The 13,471-nt window shown below is 40.4% G+C and overlaps 2 protein-coding genes across 2 annotated transcripts in view; one reads left to right on the top strand and one right to left on the bottom strand.

Annotated features, from left to right (window-relative positions):
- Positions 1-517: 517 nt before the first annotated feature.
- Positions 518-1,760, bottom strand: CAPZA3 (capping actin protein of muscle Z-line subunit alpha 3). Its single transcript, XM_006055799.3, has one exon. It carries the CDS (start codon positions 1,439-1,441, stop codon positions 542-544), a length of 900 nt encoding a protein of 299 aa, XP_006055861.1. The 5' UTR covers positions 1,442-1,760; the 3' UTR covers positions 518-541.
- Positions 1,693-13,471, top strand: part of PLCZ1 (phospholipase C zeta 1) — a 50,286-nt gene continuing 38,507 nt past the window's right edge. Inside the window, exons 1-2 of the mRNA XM_044941213.2 lie at positions 1,693-1,784; positions 2,209-3,488. Of these exons, the coding sequence (XP_044797148.2) occupies positions 3,378-3,488 (111 nt within the window). The 5' untranslated portion in view covers positions 1,693-1,784; positions 2,209-3,377. The remainder of the gene's footprint in view (positions 1,785-2,208; positions 3,489-13,471) is intronic.

Raw genomic sequence — 13,471 nt, 5'->3', positions numbered from 1 at the left:
GACTTTTGTTTGCATGCCTTCTCCAGTTACAAAGAAAGTCAAAAGTCATTCCTACACACACTCACACAGCCTTAACTCTGGCTACCTATATTAATACTTCTGGGTGCCACATTCTACAAAGTCATTTTAGGTTCTAATAAATGTTTCTGGCTTTATGATTATGACTACCATGAAACACATTACCATCACCCTTTCCTTGAGTTACTGGTAAATATTCCTTGAATAAAATGAATTGAAAGACTTGTCCCTAATTTAAACTTTCATCTGGAATTCCTTGGTGGTCCAGTGGTCAGGACTCTGCTTTCAATTGCTAAAGGCTCGGGTTCAGTCCTAGGCTGGGGAACCAAGTTCCTACAAACTGTGTGATGTGCCCCTTCCCCCAAAAAGTAAAACCAAAAATCACCCCAAAATTTACATCTGCCAAGTGATGGACATATCTTGTGGGTTCTTAACTTTAGGAAAATAACCTCAGTGCCTCCCCTACCCGCTGTCCCCAGAAACACAACTGAATCAGATCAAGAGAGTTACCAGGAGCAATCCTTTATATTATCCAGTTGCATAGCACACTTCTTGAATAAATGACATACCCTAATTTAGGGTACATCACCAGATTCAAGTCAGAGAGTATCCTCTGCCAGTTAATATGAGTACGGGTCACTGGAAGATCTCTTCGTAGAATTTTTCTCAGAGCTTCATTCGATAACTCCTGTAGTTCTTCTAACAGTGCAGCTTGAAATTTATTCTCTTGCTCTTCCACAAGTCTTGCGAAACTTAGAGCCAGTTGAGCTTGGTTCACTACCTCCAAGCTTTCTTTCAGGTCCTTGGAGATTTCGATATGTAGGTTGACACACCTGAAATAGTGAGCTTGCACAAAAATTCTCCCTGTTACCTGGGTTAGAAATGGATTGACTTGGAAAATCCATTTTGATTTCCAAAGCCCATTCCAGTAGTCTGCTGTTTCATAGCTGTGGTCTTCGATGCAGGCGATCAAGAACTCCTTATTTTTCACTGTTTTTCTCAGCACGTTGCAGTTTCCCTTTGGGTAGTGGTCGTTCACATACAGCTTCAAGGCGCACAGAACTACAGTCCTCAGGTACTCCGTCTCATTCCGAATGATTCCATGACTCTGGATGTCCTTTAACTGGTTTTGAAGCAGGTCAAATTTGAAAGAAAGTTTGCTCTGGTAGTCGAAAAACCTGTAGTCGCCCACGACATTGTGGTGAGACAGGAGGACAGCATTCCCATCAATGCTGAGTGGGACAGAATATTTTTGGCAGTGTTGGTGGCCCGCACACTCCCCTTGATGGTGCATGAGTTTTTCATCACGGATAAGCAGACAGAGATCATCAAAGGCATTTACAAATTCCCCTGGAGGAGCCTGTATCAATAGTCTGTGAATTACTTTTTCTTTCTCTTTCCTACTCAGCGTGCTACGTGACATGTTTGGTTGCGGCAGAAGCAGAGCTTCTGGAATAAAGTGTTCAGAGGATGAGAGAACATTCCATGGGGCACCTTTCCCATCCAGGTGTTAAACATTCAAGCTTAAGATTACCATGTCTGACCATGCAAAAACCAGGTTGTCTGGCCAGCTCTGAGTCTCCTGATGAAGTCATAAAGGAGCTTGCTCTGTGAAGTACGGAACTTTTGATGAGATCACAATGGGCGTTTGGACCCAAAGGAAAACATGACAGTCACCTGACAGCGTGGTGCCCGGCCAACCAGCTATACGAATTTTGAAGAATTTTTAAGAACTTAGCCTCCAGAACAGCCTTCTTCATAAAGTGGTGTGTTTATTGCATAGGTGGTCATAGATCTAAGAGAAGCAACCCAGAGTTTCTAAGGAGTATTTGGAAGCTCTTTGACGTTTTGGGGACCACAATGGCAGTAATTTGTAATCAGGCCGTCAGAATAACTGTCCCCAACCCAGTGGAAGCATGTTATCCTGAAAGGTTTGAGGGGTTTAAACAAAATAGTAAAAATGAGAGACCATGGCTGTTCATGGGAAAATGCCAGATGGCAAGGGTTGTCTCTCTCATAAACATTGTGGGTTTGGAAATGGTCAGAACATAAGCAAGAAGCCAGAAAAAATTTAAGGGCAGTGAAGTGCAGAGACCACAAACCTCCATACAGTCTCTGGGGGATTTAAGTGTTGCGCTAACTGCAAAGAACAAAGGCAACAAACCACTGTGTTTTCTGCTTTCTTTCTAGAAAAGGGGCAGTGGCAACAGCGGATGAGTTTCAAGGAATCCCTTTCTTGCCAAGGGGCAGAGTTAATTATATTTGGAACCTGCGACAACTCATAATGGGGAGAAGCTTCTAAGTGAGGAGAAACGAAACTTCAGGTCATGAAAATATGGAGAACAAATATCCACTCAGAAGTCCTTTCTGTTCCTCTTTCCTTTTTCTTGATTTATCCCCTTTGAAGACTCCTGAGCTTATTTCTCTCATTTGAGTATAAACTGCTTCCTTCTTTTTGCATCCTGAGTTTTTTTTTTTTTTTTTAAATTTTCCCAGCTTCCTGTATCTTTTTCTTATAACATGAGCTTTGCCATATTAAGTCACAGCCATTAAATTGAAGGGCTTCCTATTAGTTCTAACAATCTGAAATTGAGTGTATTGTTGAACAATTTTTACTGATACTTTTCATGATTTTATAGACTGTCATATTAATCCTTCTCAATCTTATTTTTTTAATTTGAAGTGTCCTAAATTTTGTTGTTTCTCTGTAGATAAAGCAAGCTTGATTATTTTTGTTTTCTCCTTCATATTAATTAGACACTCATCATGGCATTAGAAAAAAAAAACCTCTTTCTGATGGTCCTTAAAATGTTGCTTTTGGAGGCATGTGAGTAGCTGGACATTTGGCTAGTATAATGGTAATAATCATATCAGACATGGTTACTATTTATTGAACTCTCAGTAACAGAAACTATATTGAATGATATATTATGAGCTCATTTAATGCCCCTACCTTCCTGAAGTATTAATTTGACCACTTTTCAGACGAGGAAACTAACCCTGAGAGAGATCAAGTGATAGAAAGATCTTGATGTTCATGTCTTCAGAAAATAGACTGTATTTCCCAAGTAATAGCTGGATTTCTCAAATGTTAACTTTTGTTCTTTTCCTATAATTCTTATTTTATTAAGTCCTTTCATACCTTTAACACTAAATAGTACCTACTTAATTTTGTTTTAAATATTATTTATCATAAAATTATTTTCTCACTTAGGCATGCGATAGACTATCCTCTGAAAAGAAAAAGAAAAACGTTGAAGAGGGACAAAATATTCTTTAGTCATTTTAAGTACTTATGACTTTCTGTGAGAATTTCCTTAACTTCTTTTTTTGGTGTGTCTCCTACATGGTTTTTGTTGATGGTTCGAGATGACTTCAAAGGTGGAAAAATTACTCTAGAAAAAGCTCTGAAACTACTTGAAAAATTAGATATTCAGTGCAATACTATTCATGTGAAATATATTTTTAAGGTGAGATAATATCTGTCCCCTGCATATCCCACCCTAGGAAGGACTTCATCCAATATAAGGAAATGTGGATAGCTACTTGTATGTTTTCTGCAGAAAATACATATGAAAGATTAGTCTCTGAGAAATTAAAGCAATTAATTATGTTAGATATATTTATAATCAAAATGGAAAGCATTTAGGTAAGAGGAAAAATGAGTTGTTGATAAAATTTGAAATAATACCAGGTTATCTGCTTAGAACAATCTGCTGAGAATGCATAGATGTTCACATCAGATTAAGATTTGTCATCTGATTAGATCAAATCATATAAATGATGAAATGGTAACTAGATTGGATGTTAGTGATTTATAGAAGGCATGGGCAATCTTGATAAAAATCATATTTTACTCATCTTCAAGGAATTATACCATAAGCTCCTCTGGAGAAGGGAAAGGCTACCAACTCCAGTATTCTGGCCTGGAGACCCCACTGTATAGTCCATGGGGTCGCAAAGAGTCAGACACGACTGAGTGCCTTTCACTTTCCTTTGTTTAAAGAAGAATTAGTAGGAAGGGAACCTGGTTTAATTCTGTCACTAGAGGACGAACGGAAAGATCATGAAAAAAAGAAAAAGCTGCATGTTAGAGCTGAGTTTTTTTTTTATTAGGAAGATGGCAAATTTCTTGGTGAATCAGGCAAGAATACTAGACAAGCCAACCCAGATAGTTAGGAAGGTAGACATCCTGAGTATGATTTTGTTTCTTGGAATTGGGAAGCCAGATAACACAATCTATGGTGAAATTGTTACCAACTAACCTATACTGGGAAACCTGTGTTACTTTGAAAGTGAAAGTGTTAGTTACTCAGTCTTGTCCAACTCTTTGCAACCCCGTGGACTGTAATCTTCCAGTCTCCTCTGTCTGTGGGATTCTCCAGGCAAGAATTCTGGAGTGGGTAGCCATGTCCTTCTCCAGCGGATCTTCCTGACTGAGGGATCAAACCCAAGTATTCTGCATTGCAGGCAGATTGTTTACAGTCTGAGCCACCAGGGAAGCCCCTGTTGTTACTTCACATGTGGGCTAACCAGTGAGCCTGGTAGAGATCCAGGAATGCTTGCAGAGGTAGGTTCCAGTTCAGAGAAAAAAGACAGCTTGGTACTCCCAAATATACCAGTTGCCAGGGTATCACCATTTTGCTGCCATTTCTCCCGGCCCTGTTCCCAAAGTGATGTGAGGAGGGCCTGGTGACATGTGCACACACAGCGGGTATATTACCTGAGAGGGACTCAGAAGAAAGCTTAAGAACCCAGAGCTTTTATTATGGGCAATAAGCCTGTCTGATCTTTGCCACGGAGGGTGTCGTTATTAATGTTATTATCCCAGATAGTAAACAAACCTGCTTTTTCCTCTGGAATGAAGTACTATCTCTTCATCATGTAAATATCCTTGAAGAGCTAGTCCTGAAGAAAGGCGATTGGTGACTCTGCTCAGAAAATAAGCAGAAACACAGGAGCAAGCATTTCTCTCAGTCAGATTTAGTCCTCAGGTTTACTAACCAAAAGAGGAGGTTCAGAAAAGAAAAACTGAACTTCTCAGGAGACTGCTGTAAAAGACAAAGAATTCAGAGTTGCTTCTATGGCTCCAAGTAGCTTGTGCTGCTATAAGCGATAAGAATTTTGATTAATTTCTAATACCACACCTTAAGAACACAAATTTATGTGAAAGGCCTTTACACATAGAATTTTCCCCCAGTGGTATTGCCCAAAGGGAGAAACAGCTGTGTGCTTTCTGGTTTAATAAAATTCACATTCAGCACAATACAGAGGTAGTAATATGTTAAATCTGTATTTAATGTGAAATACTGTAAATCTTAGTGATTTTCAAGTTGCTTTGAATTAGCTGCAAGATAGAGATAGGTCTTTGAAATGCTCTTGAGTAAAACGCAAGCTGTATTGAAAAGCAGTATGTAGAATGTTCAACAGGTATAACAATTAAATAAATAGCTCATTAATTGGAATTTATGATTATTTGGACATAGCCAGGCCGAAGGTCTATTTTGTAGCAAAACCTTTTTAAAGCAGCTATGAAAACAATGTTAATTATAAAAATTAGAGGAGCAGAGATTCCTTAGAATACTTCAAAAACCCCTTTAAAATGACCTCAGATACTTTAGAAGCATGAATTATGTATAAACAAGAGTGATGATTATGGTAAACCATTATCTTCTATTTAAATAATTCTCCTAATAGAAAATACTTTGTTGCCTTAGGTGAAATTGCTGTATATGGGTTAAAATGTTGATTAAGTAGTATGCCTAGGGAAAGTATATTGGTTAACTGAATTTTCTAGACAGCTCAAGATTAAGCTTAAACATCCAACTCTTCTGCTTTAACTTATGCTGCTGATCTCTCCACTTGGCAATGATACACCTATTAGTGAGACCAAATAAAATGAATCACAGTGAATCTTTTTGTTGTTGTTGTTGTTGTCCACACAAACACAAAGACGCTCAGTGTCTCAGAGGTGTTATCATTAGCAAGCTTATTGGGTGTAGAGAGTCTTCAGTTAGAACCTAGTTGTGCAGTACTTGATTGACAAGTCAGAAATCTCTGAGCAAATGTCTTAATCTGCAGGATGGGGATACTAATATATTTATTTTGCAGGATGGTTCTAAATATTAAATGTTATCATTTGTGAATGTCCCTAGTATCAGGCTTGGCATAAAGTAGGCACCAAGTAAATTTTAGTTGAAGCTACATCATGACTGTTCAAAAAAATAGAGAAAATTACATTATATTTATTGATTTCCTAAGTGTTTAATAGTTGACATAAATTCTGACATGAATTTACTTTCTGACAAGGTGAAATTTTATTATAAAACTTGAGTAAAGCACATATAACTTCATGACCCTGGCAAAATATTCTAAACTTCTTTTTCCAAAATTAATTACTGAATCTTCACTTGAGCAATAGTTCTCTAAGTTTTTTTCAAAAATCCCTTTATTAAATTAAAAAAAATTGTTTTTAATCATTATTTTTAATTTGTAGCAGGAAAGATCCCCTGGAGGAGGGTATGGCAACCCACTCCAGTATTCTTGCCTGGGGAATCCACATGGGCAGATTAGCCTGGAGGGCTACAGTCCACGGGGTCACAAAGAGTCTGACACAACTGGTAGACTAAGCACAGCACAACACAGCACAAGCTAATTTTAGGAAATATCTCCAGTCATTTCAATTCGCGTAGCTAGTCTTAGATTAGTCTTGATTGTTGGCTGAATATGAAATAGTATCCTTTTCAATTTTAAGAGGTTATATTTCTCTGTATTTGCCACGGTTCAGCTGAACCCAGAAATACAAGCCCCACTGGCTACTGGAGCCAATGTGTCCTCTGGACAAGGGGTGTGTCCTCTGGACAAGAGGTGTGACCTCTGGACAAGGAGTGTGTCCTCTGCACAGCAGCTTGTGTGCCCAAGCTCCCTTCTTCAGGCTAGACTCCAAGATATGCACAAAGGCCTTCTTCAGGGAAGACTGAGTCTTAGGTGCCTCTGATTACTGTATCGGCATTAGGGCTTCCCAGGTGGCGCTAGTGGTGAAGAACCTGCCTACCAGTGCTGGAGACCTAAGAGACCCTGGAGGAGGGCATGACATCCCACTGCAGTGTTCTTGCCTGGAGAATCCCATGGACAGAGGAGCCTGGCAGGCGACAGTGCATGCGCTCGCAGTGTCGGACACGACTGAAGTACTTAGCATGCATAGCATGCATGCATGCATTAGGGACAGAAGGAAACAGGGAATAAGAAAAGGAGAAAGAACAAGTTGCCTGCTAGTTTAAACTGGTATGTCAGTTCAGTTCAGTCGCTCAGCCGTGTCCAACTCTTTAAGACCCCATGGACTGCAGCATGCCAGGCCTCCCTGTCCATCACCAACTCCTGGAGTTTACTCAAATTCATGTCCATTGAGTTGGTGATACCATCCAACCATCTCATCCTCTGTCATCCCCTTCTCCTCCCGCCTTCAATCTTTCCCAGCATCAGGGTCTTTTCAGATGAGTCAGTTCTTTACATCAGGTGGCCAAAATATTGGAGTTCCAGCTTCAGCATCAGTCCTTCTAATGAATATTCAGGGTTGATTTCCTTTAGGACGGACTGGTTGAATCTCCTTGCAGTTCAAGAGACTCTCAAAAGTCTTTTCCAACACCACAGTTCAAAAGCATCAATTCTTCGGCACTCAGCTTTCTTTATAGTCCAACTCTCATATCCATCATCCATACATGCCCACTGGAAAAACCATAGCCTTGACTAGACGGACCTTTGTTGGCAAAGTAATGTCTCTGCTTTTTAATAAGCTGTCTAGATTTGTCATAACTTTTCTTCCAAGGAGCATAAGTATGTCAGAGTTTGAGGAAAAAGTTGCAAGTCATAAGATTTCCTAGACTATATTTTGAATACATTGTTTTTAGGGTAATTTCAGAGAGAATTTTAAAATGCTACATTTTATGTTAGAAGTTCTGGCTTTGATAGCTCAGCTTTCTCATCAGATAGATCAGCTTTCTTATAATGTTGTTTATTAAGTAACATTTCATCTTTTTACTAGCAAACTGAGCAATGGAAATAGTAACAACGTGAAAGACCTTTATTCTGTTTTCTAAAGTGTATTATCAGAATGACTAACAATATAATTATTTTAATATGTGCTTTTATCCTCCTGGATTCAATCATTCATTTAAACATATGATCACTAGGCTCCTAATTTAGGGTGTGCTCAGTTGCTCAGTTATCTCTGAGTCTTTGTAGCCCCATGTGGCCCCTTGGACCATAGCCTGCCAGGCTCCCCTGTCCATGGAATTTCCCAGACAAGAATACTGGAGAGGGTTCCCATTTCCATCTTCCAGTAATAGGCTTTGGGAATAAAAAAATAATAAAGTATCTACCTTCATGGGGGTCATAGGCTTAAGGTAAAAGATATATTTTATTTCTTAAATTAAAAAAATTATTCAAACTTTTCATTTTTATTTATTTATTTAGTTATTATTGGCTGTACTGCATGATGTGTGGGTTTAGTTCTCTTACTAGGGATCAAACCCTGGCTTCCTGCATTGGAAGCATGGTGTCTTGGCCACTGGACTGCCATGGAAGTCCCCAAAAGATATATTTTGAAATTATACATAAATTGTTTCAGAAAGTTCTTTTTGTAATGCCTTGAAAAAAATAACCACTTAATGAACTTTTATTTTTTTGTAAACTTGAGAAAGATGATTTCATTACTCTTTTTTTTTTTTATGTTGTAAACTGTAAGTGATTAATATGTAACAGTTTGAAAAGTAGTATTCCTTGCAGTGGGCCCTGAGATTTTGCATATTTTCTGTAATAAAAGACATCTTTTCCTGCTCTCCCTAGTTTTAGGGAGATATTTAGTTCCTTTTTCCAATTAAATGAACATATTTCATCAGAATCATCAAGTTCTGAAGGCCTCAGTCAGACACTCTTATACATACCAAGTGTTAGTCATGTTCGATTCTTTGTGATCCCATGGACTGTAGCCCGCCAAGCTCCTCTGTCCATGGAACTCTCCAGGCAAGAATACTGGAGTGGGTTGCCATTTCTTCCTTCAGGGGATCTTCTCGATCTTGGGATTGAACTCAGGTCTCCTACGTTACAGGGAAATTATTCACCATCTAAGCCAACAGGGAAGCCCTATATGTACTAAGGATATGGGAAACAAATGACAGACTTTGTATCTGAGACAATTCTAGAAGGGATGCGTAAAGGTTTTATTCTGGTGTAATAAACCCCAGTAGAGAAGCAGGTATAGAATCTTCTAGGAATCTTAGGTAGGGCTCTCTAACATGATATGGGGAGGAGACACAGAGGGACATAGGGAAGACTTCAAGAGAAGGACATTTTTTTGAAGATTAGTAGAAATTCATGCTCATGCTCAGTCATTTGGTCATGTCTGACTCTTTGTGACCCCATGGACTGCAGTCCCTTAGGCTCATCTGTCCATGGAATTTTCCAGGCAAGAATACTGGAGTCGGTTGGCATTTCCTGCTCCAGGGGCTCTTCCCAACCAACTTAAATAAAAAGAAAACAATATTCCAGACAGAAGAAAGAGCCTTTACAATAGCAAGAGGTAGCTTGGTATTTGTATTGTAACTGATTCAGAGCACGGTACAGTGTGAAATGCATGGAAGAAGTGGTGGTGGGGCGGGGGAAGAAACCATGTCTTTGAGGGTCTTGGATGCCAATAGTTTGGATTTTGTCTTGAAACCAGAGGAGAAACATTGAGAAATATAAGAGAATTAGAGAGATCAGACTTGTATTTGACAATTTATTTCTGCACATATACTCTTGTCAACTGAATCAATACATGCAACCTAAAAGTTGAGACTTACGTTCTGTTTGATGGGAACTTTTAGGATTTTGGCCCTGGGAGGTAGCATCTAAAGTAATCCTGGGAGAATTGTTCTGAGGAGGCAAGGGGGACCCAGGTTACATAGAAATTTTACAAAGGGTAGGTAGTCTGAATGTCAAAAGATCATTGTAAATTAAAGAAAACCAGATATCTTAAGTAGTTTAGTGCTTTTCTAAGTATAGGAAGATGTAAGTGTCTGGCTCACTGAAATCATTCCTTTGATATGCACCTCAGCTATCTGGGGTCATTATTCTGTGTTTTCATATCCTCCTCAGGGCTCAACATGGGAAGTGGCTGCAGTCTGATGGCAGGGGTTCTTTCCTTCCTGAGTTCCCTCAGGGCTCACCAGCTCACATTGAAAGAAAATGAATGTGAAAGTCATTCAGTCCTGTCTGACTCTCTGTGAACCCAAGGACTGTAAAGTCCATGGGTTTCTCCAGGCCAGAATACTGGAGTAGGTAGCCTTTCCCTTCTCCAGGGGATCTTCTCAACCCAGGGATCAGACCCAGGTTTCCCACATTGCAGGCAGATTCTTTACCAGCTGAGCCACAAGGGAAGCCCATGAATACTGGAGTGGGTAGCCTATCCCTTCTCCAGTGGATCTTCCTGACCCAGGAATTGGACCAGGGTCTCCTGCATTACAGGTGGTTTTTTACCAACTGAGCTATCAGGGAAGCCCCCTGCCAGCTTACATTGGAGGGCTGCAATCACTGATGATATCCTTTGTTTATTGATATGGCAGGAAATATTCCATTTCTCACTTTGAGTACAAGCAATAGTGTATTGTTTTTTCTTTCCTTCCTTGGAGTTAGTTCAAGTCCTGGTCTACCGTGGCTCTGGGACTGGTGACAATTGACATATAAAGGTTTTTGCTCTTCAGTTTTATCCTACAGGGGAGATATTAATACATTGATACCCTATATTAATATTGAGGCTGCTGTTAAGAGGCTCAGTACTCAGATTTGAACCTTCCTTGCTTACCACTATTCTTCTTCCCCCTTTTCTTCTGCTGACACTGTGTTCCCCAGGCCTCATATTTCTTCTCCTTATTACTTACCCTTTGTGCTTTCCTTTCCCTTCTCTACCAAAATTATAATTTCCCATCTTCAATGATAGGTTTCCCTGGTAGCTCAGCTGGTAAAATATCTGCCTGCAGAGCAGGAGACCCCAGTTTGATTCCTGGGTCAGGAAGATCCCTTGCAGAAGGAAATGGCAACCCATTCCAGTATTCTTACCTTAAAAACCCCATGGATAGAGGAACCTGGTGGGCGACAGTCTGTGAGGTTGCAAAAAAGTCGGGCATGACTGAGCACACCTGAGTACCTCACAGGATGGTGCATGTCATCACCACAGTAAGGACGAGGTTTGAGGCAAATCCAGATGGTTCAGGGATGTCCTCAGTCTTGAAGGTCACGAGTATTAATACCTCAGCCTGAAGTTGGGCAAGTCTTTCTGGGCAGAGAGCTACTTAGGGCTGCAGTTCTCCTGAGGAACAGGGTTTGCTTCTTTGCTTAAACTGGGCAGCCCAGGCCACCAGGTTTTTTTTGTTTTTTGTTTTTTTTAAATTTGTATTGAGGTATGGTTGCTTTAAAATAGTGTATTAGTTTCTACTGTACAGCAAAGGGAATGAGCGATAAGTATACAATATCCCCTCTTTCAAATTTCCTTTTCCCTTTAGAATCACCACAGAGCATTGAATAGAGTTCCCTGTGCTATACAATATGTTCTCATTCAGTACAGTCGCTCAGTTGTGTCCGACTTAGTTGTGTCCAAGACCACATGGACTGCAGCGCGCCAGGCCTCCCTGTCCATCACCAACTCCCGGAATTTACTCAAACTCATGTCCCTTGAGTTGGTGATGCCATCCAACCATCTCATCCTCTGTTGTCCCCTTCTCTTCCCACCTTCAGTCTTCCCCAGCATCAGGGTCCTTTCCAATGAGTCAGCTCTTTGCATCAGGTGACCAAAGTATTGGAGTTTCAGCTTCAACATCAGTCCTTCCAATGAATATTCAGGACTGATTTCCTTTAGGATGGACTGGTTGGATCTTCTTGCAGTACAAGAAACTCTCAAGAGTCTTCTCCAACACTACAGTTCAAAAGCATCAATTCTTTGGTGGTCAGCTTTCTTCAAAGTCCAACTCACATCCATACATGACTATAGGAAAAACCATAGCTTTGACTAGACAGACCTTTGTTGGCAAAGTAATGTCTCTGCTTTTTAATATGCTGTTTAGGTTGGTCATAACTTTTCTTCCAAGGAGCAAGCATCTTTTAATTTCATGGCTGCAGTCACCATCTGCAGTGATTTTGGAGCCCCCCAAAATATTCTGTCACCGTTTCTCCTTCTCTTTGCCATGAAGTGATGGGACCAGATGCCATGATCTTAGTTTTCTGAATTTTGCATTTTAAGCTAACTTTTTCACTCTTCTCTTTCACTTTCATCAAGGGGCTCTTTAGTTCTTCACTTTCTGCCATAAGGGTGGTGTCATCTGCATATCTGCTGCTGCTGCTGAGTTGCTTCAGTCGTGTCTGACTCTGCGTGACCCCATAGATGGCAGCCCACCAGGCTCCCCCGTCCCTGGGATTCTCCAGGCAAGAACACTGGAGTGGGTTGCATTTCCTTCTCCAGTGCATGAAAGTGAAAAGTGAAAGTGAAGTTGCTCAGTCGTGTCGGACTCAGCGACCCCATGGACTGCAGCCTACCAGGTTCCTCTGTCCATGGGATTTTCCAGGCAAGAGTACTGGAGTGGGTCGCCATTGCCTTCTCCGCTGCATATCTGAGGTTATTGTTATTTCTCCTGGCAATCTTGATTCCAGCTTGTGCTTCTCCAGCCTAGCATTTCTCATGATGTACTCTGCATATAAGTTAAATAAATAGGGTGACAATATACACCCTTGACATACTCCTTTCCTTATTTGAAGCCAGTCTGTTGTTCCATGTCCAGTTTTAAGTGTTGCTTCCTGACTTGCATACAGATTTCTCAAGAGGCAGGTCAGTAATCTGGTATTCCCATCTCTTTCAGAATTTTCCACAGTTTGTTGTGATCCACACAGTCAAAGGCTTTGGCATAGTCAATAAAGCAGAAATAGATATTTTTCTGGAACTCTCTTGCTTTTTTTAAGATCCAGTGGATGTTGGCAATTTGATCTCTGGTTCCTCTGCCTTTTCTAAATTCAGCTTGAACATTTGGAAGTTCATGGTTCACATACTGTTGAAGCCTGGCTTGGAGAGTTTTGAGCATTACTTTACTAACGTGTGAGATGAGTGCAATTGTGTGGTAGTTTGAGCATTCTTTAGCATTGCCTTTCTTTGGGATTGGAATGAAAACTGACCTTTTCCAGTCCTGTGGCCACTGCTGAGTTTTCCAGATTTGCTGGCATACTGAGTGCAGCACTTTCACTGCATCATCTTTCAGGATTTGAAATAGCTCAACTGGAATTCCATCACCTCCACTAGCTCTGTTTTTAGTGATGCTTCCTAAGGCCCACTTGACTTCACACTCCAGGATGTCTGGCTCTAGGTGGGTGATCATACCATCATGATCATCTGGGTCATGAAGATCTTTTTTGTACAGTTCTTCTGTGTATTCTT

Source organism: Bubalus bubalis, chromosome 4, assembly GCF_019923935.1.
Source record: "Bubalus bubalis isolate 160015118507 breed Murrah chromosome 4, NDDB_SH_1, whole genome shotgun sequence".
Classification (NCBI taxonomy): domain Eukaryota; kingdom Metazoa; phylum Chordata; class Mammalia; order Artiodactyla; family Bovidae; genus Bubalus; species Bubalus bubalis.
This window is presented reverse-complemented; position numbering and strand designations above follow the sequence as displayed.

Excerpts from the sequence above, each read along its gene's own strand:
- CAPZA3 (XM_006055799.3), bottom strand. The coding sequence starts at position 1,441 with ATGTCACGTAGCACGCTGAGTAGGAAAGAGAAAGAAAAAGTAATTCAC.